The sequence below is a fragment of the Nyctibius grandis genome, chromosome 9 (assembly GCF_013368605.1).
Source record: "Nyctibius grandis isolate bNycGra1 chromosome 9, bNycGra1.pri, whole genome shotgun sequence".
NCBI classification, from domain to species: Eukaryota; Metazoa; Chordata; class Aves; order Nyctibiiformes; family Nyctibiidae; genus Nyctibius; species Nyctibius grandis.
The window spans coordinates 34,917,318-34,932,878 of NC_090666.1; the positions used below are offsets into that span (position 1 = coordinate 34,917,318).

General features: G+C 40.9%; 1 protein-coding gene across 1 annotated transcript in view; it reads right to left on the reverse strand.

Annotated features, from left to right (window-relative positions):
* DPP10 (dipeptidyl peptidase like 10) overlaps positions 1-15,561 on the reverse strand; it is a 304,433-nt gene that overhangs the window by 159,064 nt on the left and 129,808 nt on the right. The window contains exon 4 of the mRNA XM_068407227.1: positions 3,203-3,297. Within this exon, the coding sequence (XP_068263328.1) occupies positions 3,203-3,297 (95 nt within the window). The remainder of the gene's footprint in view (positions 1-3,202; positions 3,298-15,561) is intronic.

The window sequence follows — 15,561 nt, forward strand, 5'->3', positions numbered from 1 at the left end:
GCCCAGCCTCCAGCTGTTAACCTTTATATGCTGCTGGCTCCGAATATTAACTGTTTATTAGACAGCTTAACCAGGGTGCACTACACGAATACACTCAGAGGACAAACATGTATTAGAACATGTCTTTAAATTATGATCTCCAGAGATGCCCATAGATATTCTTTGTGCTTTACAAGCTACTCCCTTCACTGCTGTCACTGTATTTGTTATCCATAATATTGTTTTGCTGATAGTTTAATTATATAAAGGGCAGATTGTTTACTAATAGATTGATTATAGAAAAGGACAAATGAAGTGCAGTAATTTCTTCTACTTCTGAATAAAATCTAATGAAACTGGAAGAAAAATACTTTCATTCAGGAACTTTGGATAGTTACTTCCCTATGGAAGAGAAATGGGCATCTTAGAATGACAAGACACTAGTCTGTCTTCTTTCCAGGTGCATGACTATTTTTAAAGGTATTTTTAAAAGGGTTTTTTTAAAAATCTTATATATATAAAAAACACATGTTTTTAAAAAAACCTCCAGTCTACTTTTTTGCTGATACACATGCATAGTGAGCGTAGCAGCTCTTCAGTCAGGCTACCTGACTTTTAGACAATAAGCAACACAAAGAAGGATAAAAGAAATGTACTTTGCACAAAAATGGCAGTCTCTAAGATGCAAAAGAAGAGCCAGTGATCTGTACATAGCGGAAGACTGCTTCAGGGGATTAGTAATGAGGAAAAAAGAAAATCTCTTTTGAGCTGCTGGTTCAAATGCAGCCCAATCAGTAGTGACAAAGAGTCATTACTAGCCCCTGGCCTCTGCGCAATGAGTTTATCATGGCAGTTCAGTTTTCAATGGACAATTATCAACATTACTACGAAAAACCTGCCACTTCTGTGGGCTGCTTGAGCAGAGAGGCAAACAGGAGAGGGAACGCAGATTGAAAGCAGACTAATAACTCCCATCGAAAGGTGACTCTACCATGACTAAAACCCTTCGACAGGGAAGAATGAGGGAATTTGCATTGCCACAGCCTATGTTGGATCTGTGCTGTATTTTTTATTAATACAAGACAGCTCTGCAGAGTCATTAAACCAGGACCATTCTAATTATGCACCAGTGATTAAGCAGTTGTGACACTGAGAGAGGAAAACGTTTGATTAACGATCCAGGTGCCTAACTTTGGAAGAGTACATTTAGCAGTGGGAACTGGGGGACAATGGAGCTTAGAAGAACAGGACAGCTTTCGATTTCAGCCATACAGTCTGCCTCTGTAATGTTATGATCTCCAGTTAGGATCGCTGGCCACATTGTCAACAGACAACTCAGCACAGAAACATTTCCCATTACTCTCTGCCAAACATACACCAACAAACTTACTGAGTCTTCTGCTCTGTTTTTAGCTTTTTATCCTACTTCCATATGAATAATCTTTGCCAGAATTCACTAACACTCCTAGCTTTTGACTGTGTACAAAGAGGAGCTTCACAGGCAAAAACACACTTATGTTTTTATTTGTCTCTGTTTCATACATAATTGTTAAATGGTTGCTTACCCTTTTTGGATCAGTTTCCCACATTTCTAATTAAGAGTAGATATCTAGAGCTCTCTCAGTCTGTGTGATTTAAGGATAAATCAGTTCCATAAAAAGCCCAGAGAAGAGCAACTTTATGAAAAGAGGTGACACTCACAGAGTGAAGCAGCCTGTCCATACTGATCCATCATTACTTGGCAAGACTGGTTTAGCATAATGGCCTGAATAGCTTGTCATGCTGGCATTACACTTGACATCGCATGAGCCAAATACTTGCAGCCAAAAGTGTATTAATTCATCTGTGAGGAAACTCAAGTCTTATCATTACAGCCAAGTTTTATAGCCAGGGATGTCCAACCAGCTGCTTGCATCCAAGTTATGCACTAAAGGCAATACACAGGGCTGACACAGTTAATCCTCTACTAGCCAGCCAAGTGCTCACACACACATACACAGATAAGAGGGAAAATGTTTCTGCAATACTTTGTGGTTTGTACTTTACAGAGATTCACCTTTTCACCCACTTTTAATTGTGTCTGCCAGCCTTTTTTGGGCTAAGAGGTACCCTGAGGCACATCCCAGCATATGGAAGGGTGCAGCTTACAGAAAGGGAGCCTCACACACAGACCATTAAAATATAATTCTCTCCTCCCTTCTCCTTCATCTTTACATTGACCTAGCATCAAGTTCTTTCTCCTGAACTTCTACTCTCCTTTTTCTAGCTTGAGGAATTAGAAGGAAAGGTCACCAAGGGCTTTATGCTTTGAAAGGAGGAATCTGTATCAGCAAAAGCCAGGAACAGACCAGGAATAAAATAAGCCTTTGCCAAAGACCGCTGATGAAAATGAGTCATCCTTTTGGGTCCGCAGGTATAAAAGATTTTACTAAATTAAAAATACAGGGATTAACAATAACAGCCGGTGGTCTGTATGGAGTATTTATGAGGAAAGATTGACAAGGCACGTATTTACGCTGCAAACCCCCAATAAACGAGAATTACAGGGTAGGATATAAGTGGTATCATTGAGACTAACAGCACCAAGCAAAGTAAGTGTAGTCTAAGGCATTAAAGCATTTCTTAGCAATTACTGCTAATCAGAAACACATGCAAACCACTCATGTATATACTACTTACTGGTCAGGAGGAATAATCCCCAACCATCTAGTCTGCCATTAAAGCACAGAGGAACAAGTAAGACAGAGATTAAGAGAACTAGGAACTACATTTTTCTATGCATATTTATTAGCTTAAAGGAAAATATTAATACAATTTTTGAACACTCTTCCCCTTTTCTAATAGTGAAAAGCTCTCAACATTTTGAGCAGCATTCCCCTGTTTCATGAAAACTCTTATTATAATAGACATCGTGTAGATTCATCAGCATATATGCCAGACATGATCCTTCAAATGGCCTGAACAAAGCATGGACTACAGCCAACAACATATCCTCCAACATCTTGGTTGTTTACACAAAGGTTGAATAAAATGACAAATAACTTCAGCCAGAAATGGTGCACTGACAGAGGAATGGATTATATTTTCCATTTATATAAAATCTAGTCTAGGTTATAAACATATTTTCTGTAACCTTTGAACATTATACTCTCTCGCTCCTGTTGCATGAAAAAATGTTAGCAGACGTCCACTAAGAAATGAGTAAATAATACATATTACTTACAAAAGTTGTATTTTCCAATAATAATGTAGTTGTATTTGTTTCTACATTCAGTTCAACAACATGTCCATCCCTATTTTTATACACCACTGACGTATCTGCAACAACAAAGGCATTAACAGTTAGCAAACACATTGAGTATTTAATACAACATCTGTAGAGAATAAGTCATTAGAATATCTTTATTATAATACATAAACAAGACTGAGAGAAGAATTGTATTCATGATACCTAGTTTTTTTGATTTGCGTCACAAGCTTCAAAAATATCAGTTTATGCCCTATACCATGTTCGCCTCACTCAAAAATATGGGTTCATTTAAATGGAAACATTTTCTGAGGCACAAACATATCCAGTGGGGTTCCTGTGAATGAAGTGACATCTTGAATGTAAAACCGCTCTCACCTAGATATCACTGCCACTCTGACACTTTAAGGTCCAATCATATTCACTAGGAAAAGGACCATACACCAGAGTAAAGTTTTGCAAAGAAAAAAGCTTTTGCTGGACACCATATTCACATATCTCCTTAGAAGGGATTCTAACAAAACCTCTGCACTATTCTGCATCTCTGGTAACTGGATTGACAACAATACTTACTATATCTTAAGACAGTCCATGTCCTGTGTGATTAGTGCTGGGCCACAGAATACCAGTTCGTCACATAAGCTGAATGCTAGCAATGGAGGGTTACAGCAAAATAGGTCTATTTGTAGAACATTTACACACTATGGGATGAACTGTTGTAATTTTTTCCTTCTACCACTTACTTGATTTATAAGTTTCCATAAGAAAAATAATCAACTACACTTGAACTAAACAAAAAATTAATTGTGGCTCCTATGAAAAAGGCTTTGTATCTGTTTGTATCAATACCTGCAAAATTACCAAGAAATACACAACTACACAAGCCTTGATTTTAAAAAAAAGGTTCCAAATTTCCCACTATTTCTAGTAAGAGACTGAATAGATTGAGTGATGATTCTTTCATGTTACTTAAAACCCATATAAGAGATTTATATTTCATCAAATGAAACTATTTTGTAATAAAAATGCAGAAAACATAAGAAAAGTTATAAATTAAGCCTAAAGAAAACACAGAACTACTTTACTAATCCTCAGTAATGTCTGAGAAATTCATTACAGACCCCTGAATTTTATGAAGTGGGAAGTAAACATGACTGGAGAAAAAGGTTATGCTATCATAAAAAATACGCTTCACTTATTCAGAAAAATGTAGCTGTATTTTAATTGACTCCACAGAAACTCTACATATACAGCACAAGTGAATGTCCTCTAGTACATTCTGTAAAATTAATGAAGCCTTATTTGAAGAGCTTACTAAGCTATTTTAGGATCATGGATGGGAAGTGGGGTGGGATGGAGTTCAGGACAGGATTACTGGAGCTGTTGTTTAGGAAGGAAAATTAGATTGTGAAGTGTGGAATTAATAACTTCTTATAAAGAAAAAGATTTCAAATATTCATTTTGAATAAAAAGAGGTAACACTTTGTATAAAGCTTTTTTGGTTTCAGGTTACTGGCTAATACAGAATATCAAAGTTTTTGCAACTTCTTTTAGGGTTTTTGCATGTATTCTTAGCACTCAAAATCCCCAATGATGTTGTACCACGGTGCTAAGCAATATTATAGAAAAAATAAAGTTGTCTGGCCAAAGACCTCTCCCCAATTATGCGTAAACCTGAATGTGAGAAATGGCACGTGTAACCCAGAGGAATTGAACAGCTGTCAACAACTAGTCATGTTCATTCCTCCTGCTCGAACAGGGCTCTGAACAATGCATTTTTTTGTCCATAGGTGAGACTAACATGCCACCCAAGTCCAAACAGCAGTATCAGAACGTAACTCCTTCCCAGTTACCTACTCTTCTGCATGCCATGTACATCTGGCCAACAGGATTTATAGCAACATGCCTCATTAACTAATACTACCAAGAACATTTCACCCAAATAAAGAATTTTCCCTTAAAATTGCTAACAGGACCACAAGTAAAATACATAGTCCTAGGGCTCTCTTGCAAGTCATACACACAGTGTGAAACAGCACTTCGAATAGCAAATACTGTGAATGACATAAATTAAAGCCTTTGTTCTCAAGTTAGAAGAAAATTAATTCAAACAATCAGAACAGAAAACTGTGAGTCAGACCTCTTCAAAAGGCAGAATTTACTGGGCAGTAATTATACCTCTCACTGAACTTGGGCTTTCATCTCTACATTGGATTCAGTAGTTAACTCCCGAAGTGCATAAATTAAATGAACGCTTGTAAAATGCATGGAAGTTCTCAGATAAAAGATTATATCAAAATACCATGCAAGCGTTGAGCATAAATACAGTCTTCAAAAGCAATCATATTAATTTCTGTGGAAGTCTCATTGCAATCAAAAGTTTGTCAGGCTGGATAATGTGATAGTTGGTGCTCACACAACATAATGATGATTTTTTTTTATTGATAGCTCAAATGTAAATAAGAGCCATAAACATACATTTGTTTTGAAATTTTTGTTACCGAGGGTCAAAAAGTCTACAGAAGAAAATACCTACTCCTTAACATTGTCCATTTACACAACCGATTTAGTTTGTTTATTATCTTGGTGTCTTCACCACAAAGTTGTCCAGGGATCCCTGACACTTCACAAAGCCATTCAGAAAAGTAGAGTTCCTACTTCAAAGAAATTCTCGTTTAATTTAAAACAGAAAGTAGTATCACGTAAAAACCTCTTGCAGCACTGAAGAGCCATATCCATCTAAGGACATCACTAAAATGGAAAGTATTCTGTCTTGAGCAAAGGAAGATGTGAGGAAGCCTCTATAAAGAACATGAGTTATCAAGTCACCAGCCCTGGATGATGTACAGAAAACAGTCTTTACAACAACTCATTCAAAATTTCCTACTTGTAACAGTTCTCAAATTTCTAAAAACTTTGGAAACTCCAGAGCACTGGATGACTGGTAAGTTTATTCTGTGCTACTAAAAGGTGAAGACAGACAACCAAGGATGTGTACATAAGTTATCCTGACATCAGTCCCAAATAAAATAGTGCCACAATAAATCCAGGATTCTTCCTACAAAATACCTGTTAGCAATATAATTAATACCTGATAGTATTTTACAGAACATAGATCTTGTTAAACAAAGTTTGACAGGGTTATGTTTGATTGAGGCAACTATGCTGAAACTGTATATTGGGTTTTCTTCAAGGTATTTGATTTATTTTATGACATCGTGATTCCAAAGTTTACATTATGCAGAATTAATGGGAAACACAGTAGGAAGATTAAAAATAGTATCACTAAGAAAAATAAAGAGGAAGACAGGGTACTCTACCAAGTGATCTGTCTCACCTGGTTAACTGATTGTTATTGTAGGTGAGAGACTGGAATTGAAGAGCAGTAATGAAAAGAAAAGCTTATGGGCTTACACAGTTAAATAGTGAACTACGTGTTCTCAATGAAATATCAAGGCAAAAAGAGTTGATGCAATTCTTCAGCATAAATGGATCATGAATAGAAGTCCTAGGGTGATCTTCCCTCTGCTCACACCATTGGCAAGATTGATGTTATTGTAAGATGTCCAGTTCCTCAAATGCACACTATGAGAATGGGAAATGAGCACAGAGGAGTGCTAAGAAATTGCCAGTGTAACTCTGGATCAGAAGGAAAACATAAAAATGTAAGGTTGGAACAGCCAAAATTATTCAGGTTAACAAAGAGAAAGTTCAAAGACATCTAGGTCATATATATACACAGTTTTGGGAAAAGCTGACGACACATATGGACATTGGGATATGTGGAAGGGCTCAGCAAAGGAGATGACAGAATCAGCAGCCCTGGGACGTCTTTTCTTAAAGATAATTATTTAGATCTTTATGTCAAGAATTATTCTACTTTGAATGTGGGTAAAAATATAAAAGGTTGAGTTTGCATGGCTGTTGAGAACTCTTCTGACCTGGAATCTGGATTTAACTCCCTCTATTGATCTTCTTATCCCTTTCTGCAATGAATCTTTGGGAATGGGGGATTGTCTGTACAATATAACTCATGCCTGTAGCTCTGTGCTAAGACCATTTTAGTAAAAATCTCAAAACTCGCGTTTTTTTAGTTGACTGCCTGTGTGATCAAGTGATATTTATTTTTCCTTCTGATGCATAACTCGTCTCCTGTTTGTGCCTTCTACTCCACTTTCCTACAAACTATCAAATATTGATCTCAGCTGCAGATGGGATACAGGGGTTCGTTAGGGCTACAACCTGGATCAGAGAATTCGTGTGGGTGTATGCTTGGTATGATGCTCAAAGGCACAGCATGCAAAATCCACAAATCTCAGAAGAGAAATTTTTCCCAGGCAGACAAAATGGAGTACTGCTCTCCCCTGCCTTACCCTGCAGCAGGTGGTTTAGTTTACTCACTGAGATGGTCCGAGTATGGCTTACCAAACTGAGTCACTCGACTGCAAGAGTTTCTACAAAGACTGACATAAATATCTTCCTTGTTCTCAGTGTTGCATATTTAAGGTTTTTCATCAGAACTGCAGTGTCTAGTTTAATTAAACTCATTGGGTTTGTTAGAAGACAAACTTTATGACTGTCAGAAGAAGGTAACAAACTTGGTGATTCAGCAGTCACTGATGATAGGCAGCCAGAAAAAGGTATTGTAGGCTCAGCTATTATTATAGATAACTATCTTTGAGAAGAATTTATTCCACCTTGATTTTGAGCTTATTTCTAAACCTGACTCTGAGGGAGGCTGCCTGGTACACATACAGCTCTGTAGACCAAACCTGCTGCTGAACAGGTTCTCTACAACTTATTTGGCTTTCACAAAGAATGCAACATTAAATAAAATATTACAGGAAAACAAACTTTAAAACCAAAACCTTCTGTGATTATTGCAGTGTAATAATTTCACCTGAGTCAGTAACATAAATATTATATCCTCTTACAGAATTATATTAGCTGTAGAACTAACAATAATTTATTTTATCACTGTGAGGCTAAATGTCTAAATTCTTATGCTATTGTATGTTTTTAAAATAAATCTTTTCATCATGTGCTCTGTCTCTAGGCAAAGGACGTGGAACACGTGTTCTGCTGAAATTATTAATCCATACAATTGAAATCATAGTTTGGAAGTATATATCAATAAATATAGCCCTCAGTGATGCAACTATTACGTAAATATAGCATCATCATAATCTCAGGTGTTTTTAAAATGAAAGCAGCATTTCATATAAACAGCTTTACTAAGGCTATTGTTCCTGTTTTAGGTTCAACACTGGTAAAGGCTCTGCTCAGGATCAGGAGATGTTGTGGCAGGAGATGCAGCTCTATACTGTGCCTGGCCTAATATATATTATTCCAGGGAATGTCAAAGTACTGGCAAAACATTATAAAATGCAAAGAAATCAATGCAAAACTTTTCATATTTGACAAGCAGCTTGACCCCCATCAATTCTGCAATAACTTCTTTACCCTCATTTATTGAATTTACCCTAATTTATTGACAACACTCTGCCATGTCCTAAATGCTACAGAATTCATTTGCAGCACTCACTGTTCCAAATAGCTTCCCATTGCATCATATATGTCTACATTATCTAAAAAAAATCAGGCCCTTTTAAATTCTAATGAAAAATTATGTATTATTTGGGAGCAAAAATGGACTAACTCCCACCCTGAATTACATCACCATCACAGAAAATCAAGCCTTGAATTGTGCTAGCGTAAGAATTTGTCCCAGGGTCTATATGGACTTTAACGATTTAGCTTTCTGAAAGCAGGACGCTGAATGGTGGTCGTTTATTTGATGAGTATAAACGCCATTTTCACATGTCACTGTACTTAAGCAGCTCATCCTGCAACTGGTATTGAATAATTTGAAGAAAAAGATGATTCATAAAGAAGGTACACAGAGCATAGACAGCTAATTGCTGGCTAATCTGTACATAGCACTATAAATCTTAGCCTAAGCTAGCTGCCTAAAGGAGCCCAGAAGTACTAAGCACAGACTTTAAGTATTCACATCCTAACCGCCCCTCACTTACAAAGGATGAGCATTACAGAAATCTAATGGGCTTTTGTCCACTTTGTTTTTTCTGTTCTCATGATAATACAGACCAGGGACCCAAACCTGGGGCTTCCTCTACCCAGCAAGCACCATAGCAAGAGCAGCAGATACATCCCCCCATCACTCTAGCAGAGCCTGCCTTTCGCTAGGCCAGAGGAGGCCCAGCTGATGAGCCTTGGGGTCCCGTTTGAGGGCAGGGCCCAAGGAGTTTGCTGGGGATACAGCAGCATCGGTACTCAGGAAGTTCTGTGCATAGAAGCCACCCGATATGACAGCAATCTATCAAACAGCCTTGAGGGTGTAAGCAGCATCTAAAAAGTGAAGGAAAGAGATGGAGGCATCCAAGCAATGCTGAAAATCTGCTCCACAATATCTAGAATAAGGAGGCCTCAGGGCAGTCTTTTGAATCTACTGACAGTGTTAACCTGAAGATTGCAAATGCTTCTTTTCCCATTGAAAATATTTACTAAGTTTTGGGTTGTTTAAATAAAATTCTGCTTTGCAGCACAAACAGCAGCAGTAGCAAATCAGAGTCTTCTTTTTTCTTATATTTTACTTTTTCCTAAAAAAAATACAAACAAGAGAGAATGTTGATACCTTGCTGTCAACATACATGTCAATCAGCCTTTGCTGTACACCGTATTATTAGAACTGCAGATGGCATTTCATTAAATTGATTATAGAAAATGTCATGCTAATTAAAATAGAGAATGCTTTCTGATTTAATGAACAGGAGGTGCTAGACAAATCTTTGTCTAATTAAGTGTTTGCTAATTAAATAAAACAGTCATTTACAAAGATATTACAGATACAGACCAAATTTCAATATGCCAGATAAGTCACGTGTCAGCTGAGCAAGAGTTCCACTGCTTTTCTAAAAGTCTAGTCTCTTGTTAGTAGTGCTTTCAAGAAAACATTTATTCTGCACTAGTTTTATAATGCAAACTGTGTCTCTTCTAGACAATATTTCATTATATAGAAGATTCCCTATACAAAATGGCTTGCGAAGTTGTAAACACAGGTAATTCCTGTACTTTCTGACTTCCACAGGTCTACTTTCTTTGCCTTCTGATGTCCAACACAAACTAACCAAAAACCAGGTGGAGATCTTATGGCACAGTAGCTACAGAACTGGAAGCAGCATGGTCAGAGTAGCATCCCACTGGACACAAGCAAATTAGCTCTGCTGAGAAGGTGGACTTCTCGGTTATGACACAGAGCTATATGAACATGAAGATAGAGCCCAAGAGAGCAGACCTCGACTGTTATACTGATATTGATGGATTAATCAGCTTAATCAAAAACAACCTGGATTTTTTTTTTAATTACGTTTATTGCATGTTGTATATTTGTGCAGAAAGGGGTAACTAGCACAAACTGGGAGTGCAGGCATTTGCACAAAACCTATCCTCCTACCTTCTTCGACTCCAGAAAAAAGTAACCAGGCACTCTGGATTGGCCTGGAAAATTCAAATCTCCATCCATAAACAATGTATCTTCCTGTTTTTCTAACCTTGTTGTTAGATATCATATCAAATCACGCTCATCTCATTCCGATTTTCAGTGGTCCCAATTACTTTTGTATATCAATGTATGAAAATCTTCAACTCTTCTCAACAGACACTATTCATTTATAAAATCACAGATTTCTTTCCTATCATGCAATTGCACAGGATCGTGCCTCATTATTACAACTGCTGTAATCCCCATGCCAGCACTTCAGATGGGACAAAGGAAGTAGACAGCTCTGGAATATTAACAAATCCACTGAGGGACTGATTTACAAGAAAAAGAATACAACAATGAAATATATAGTGCAGTTAAACCAAGCCTTCTTGAGTTTGGAGTGAAGCAGGTGAGGAAATATTCACTGCAGAGCTCTGGGAGGCAAAAAGGGCAAGAAGGAGGACGTGGGTAACTATACGCTAGAGGACCTGAACTGGTCCTGACACTGGTTTTTGAATGGGCTCGGCTCGCCCAGCATGAAGAGCAGGACGGGCAACGCTCGATTTCAGGCGGCAGCATAAATCAGCCCGTGGCTGGTGTCGGGCTCTGCCAGACGTTCCCCTGGGGAAGCAGAGGCAGCTGCAGGGGATGTTTCTTCAAGCCCGAGTCTGCAGGTCAGGGCCTGAGTACAAATCCACGGCCACGTTCAGGTTCAAAAAAAGGGATCAGGGACACACGAGGGACACGCAGGGCCCTCCGGCAGCGGGGGAGAGGAGCCAGCTGGACGCTGTGATGTCTCAGCTCCCTGCTGCCAGCTTTGCTGGAGCTGGTTTGCCAAAGCAGGGGCATAAAGCAGCTTGGGGACGCTCAGGAGGATGCGCGGCTCCCTCTGAGGAGGGGCCCGAGCGAGATGGGGTGTGTGTGGAGGGTCAGAAGGTGGTGGGGCTCGAGGGAAGGAGCCGCACGAGACAAAAGGCACTCTGAAAAGTCAGCAGTCAAACTCACTCGCCCAGCCATGCTGCAAAGCACCTCACTGGGTGCTGCGGCTGGAAAAGAGCCTGTGAGGAAAAGCCAGGGAGCACGAACGCATTTCTCCTCCTTCCCCTGGGGGGAAAGGTCCCGCTCCAGGGCACGGTGCTGCACCCCACGGGGAGGAGGACACTTGTGGGGGCTTGTCACAGCATCCTTAGTTGGCATTGGGGGACTGGGGGTGAGCAAGAGGGGGCTCAGTGGGATCCAGCCGCTCCAAGCGGTTGCTGCAGTGGAGGGAGTGGGGGGGCTCTAGTTCTTTGCCCACCATCCTGTTGTAAAGGGGCAGCTGGGAAGGTGGTGAGCGGTTCTGGGGTGGCGGTGGGGGGGTACCGCCCCCGCCGCCCCAAAACCGCTCGCCCAGCTCCCAGGTGCCACGCTGGGACACAGCAGAGGGCGCCCAGCTGCACGCGTGCGAGCGGCGGCGGGGCGGGGGCAGTGCGGGGCTGGCCCCTTCCCAAAGCCCCGAGCAAACCCCATCGCCTCCAGAAACAGGGACCCTGGCCGCGCCTCAGCCCCTGCTCCGCGGAGGGCGAGGTGGTTTGCAGCCGGCAGCCCTGCATCCCTGCATCTTGATTTCAGTAAAGCGTTTGACACGGTCTCCCACAGCATCCTCACAGCTAAACCAAGGAAGTGTGGTCGGGATGATCAGGTAGTGAGGTGGATTGTGAACTGGCTGAAGGAAAGAAGGCAGAGAGTAGTGGTCAGCGGGACAGAGTCCAGTTGGAGGCCTGTGTCTAGCGGAGTCCCTCAAGGGTCGGTACTGGGAACAGTTCTTTTCAGTATATTCATTAATGGCTTGGATGAGGGAATAGAGTGCACTGTCAGCAAGTTCGCTGATGACACCAAACTGGGAGGAGTGGCTGACGTGCCGGAAGGCTGCGCAGCCATTCAGAGAGACCTGGACAGGCTGGAGAGTTGGGCAGGGAGAAATTTAATGAAATATAACAAGGGCAAGTGTAGAGTCCTGCACCTGGGCAAGAACAACCCCATGTACCAGTATAAGTTGGGGACAGATCTGTTGGAGAGTAGTGTAGGGGAAAGGGACCTGGGGGTCCTAGAGGACAGCAGGATGACCATGAGCCAGCAATGTGCCCTTGTGGCCAAGAAGGCCAATGGCATCCTGGGGTGTATTAGAAGGGGTGTGGTCAGCAGGTCAAGAGAGGTTCTCCTCCCCCTCTGCCCTGGTGAGGCCGCATCTGCAATATTGTGTCCAGTTCTGGGCCCCTCAGTTCAAGAAGGACAGGGAACTGCTAGAGAGAGTCCAGCGCAGAGCCACGAAGATGATTAAGGGAGTGGAACATCTCCCTTATGAGGAGAGGCTGAGGGAGCTGGGTCTCTTTAGCTTAGAGAAGAGGAGACTGAGGGGTGACCTCATTAATGTTTATAAATATGTAAAGGGCAAGCGTCATGAGGATGGAGCCAGGCTCTTCTCAGTGACATCCACTGACAGGACAAGGGGCAATGGGTGCAAGCTGGAACACAGGAGGTTCCACATAAATATGAGGAAAAACTTCTTTACAGTGAGGGTAACTGAACACTGGAACAGGCTGCCCAGAGAGGTTGTGGAGTCTCCTTCTCTGGAGACATTCAAAACCCGCCTGGACGTGTTCCTGTGTGATGTGATCTAGGTAATCCTGCTCCGGCAGGGGGATTGGACTAGATGATCTTTCAAGGTCCCTTCCAATCCCTAACATTCTGTGATTCTGTAAGGTGGACAGGGACCATCAGCCACAGGTAGCAATGTCTGTGACCAGCTCAGCTGGAGGAACATGACTGTCTACTGCTGAATTACTTCACAAAGACAACAAAGATAGAGCTAGATAGACTGAATGCATGCACAGAGAATGTAGCTGAATAAAGACCCAGTGATTGTACTGGGGCTCTACCCAGACACGCTGTGGAATCCAGGTGCACCATGAGCTTAGTTTTCACAGCAAAACTAAACCATCACACCCAGGTTTTTGAAAGATACATTCCTCTCCTATGTACTGTCACGATAACACAAAGCTGTTTCCAATTCCAAATTTCCAAGTTTTTCCTACAGTATTAACTAGTGACTTAAATTGTAATCCCTTGAGGGCTTTGGTCCTGCCAGCCATAGCAGACAGCAGAAATCGCTTGCTGGAGCTATTTCTTCTCCAGTCTTGTTGGATGGAGTAAAAGCTGTTTCTTCTCCAGTCTTCCTGGATGGAGAAATTTTTCTTCTGTTCTCTTCCTTTCCCCTGGGACTCTGCTTGAGAGTGAGCACAGCACCTCTACATAGATCTGCTCACTCAGACTTCCCAAATCCAGGCTTCCCCAGCAGGGTCTGTCTCATTTTCTCCATTTCAAGAGCACACTCAGAATAATACAGCTATAGCTGACCTTCAGCCTTCTGAAATGGTCAATACACCAATGTGACAGCAAGCTATTAACTTACATCATTTAAGGAGCTGTCTAACAATTACAAAAAATTGAAAGAAAACAGGAGTTATGCCATAATTAATCTCCTATCAGAAGTAATAAAAGTCTCCTTGACTTTTAGAGCACAGCTGGACAAAGCACTACAAAGCAAATGAATAAAAATAAATGAAAATGCAAAGATGTGTGTACTAGCATAATTGGGAAACAGGTATCTCACCCAAAGAGCAATCAGTTGATGGACTAAAGCACAAGATTTGACTATTTTTTCCATTCCTCCTCACACTTTCCCCATTCCACTTTTTTTAATGCAGAAATCTCCATCTGTATTTCTGTCACTACCGGGAGGAAAACGTTAGGGATATTCATTTCCTTCCCGAGAGCAAAGCACTAAACATGATTTCATAGTGTTAAAAGCTGGGATAATAGACTTGAGTCTATTAGTCCATTCCAATTTGTCTGAAATGCAATTAACAGTAAATCAGCACCAAGAGAAAGAGGAAGGGAAGGGGCAGTATTCACAGCAGACAGGGAGCTTTCCTAATAGGCTACATCACTGCTCGTGCACCACACAACTCCAGTAAGGTTCACCAGATTATTTACTGCTGGATACCTTCTGGTACCTACACTTTTATTTAGCTGTTCTCTCTGTAACAAAAAGAAATATAGGGACTTCAAATTAGAAAATATACTGTACTTAAGGTGCTAAAAAATTTGAAGAGCAAAAGCAGGGAAAGTTATACCAGCACTTTGGTTTTCTCACCCTACATTACATCAGACATTGTCGTAGATGCAATTTTGCCAGCACAGAACACTTTACATTTTCCTAAATTTCCCAAAAAACTGCTCAGCTTTCCCAGGTACATGGAAACATTTTTGGTCAAAACCGCTCAGCTTTCCCAGGTACATGGAAACATTTTTGGTCACAAATAAAAAAAAAAAAAAGAAAAAATCTAGTTGCTCTCTTGCATTGCACCGAGGACCATTACCAAGCCAGCTTGGCAATGGACTCAGCCAGCTGTTGCCCAAATAATGTACATGTCCCTGGACTATTGAGAAAATTAGGGAACAAATTGTCAGTCTCAGTCACACATCCTATCCCAGCCTCTTCTCCAGGGAGATAATAAGGTATCTCAATACAGCAGCACTTCTCTGACAGCCTCGGGCGTTGACCTTTCTGCTGAGACTGTCAAGAGGACAAGCCAGACGGGACGTGGACAGCTCTGCTTTGGAGTGGGCAGCGTGGCCCAGGACGGATTTCACACAGATTACTGAATTGGCAAGGCTGCAATGATTTCAAGGAAGGAAGATTTATATGCTGCTCTACTCCTATATAATTATTATTCTCAAATAAAACTGGGTATTTCAACCTGCAATAGCAATGTGAGCTTCCTGTGCC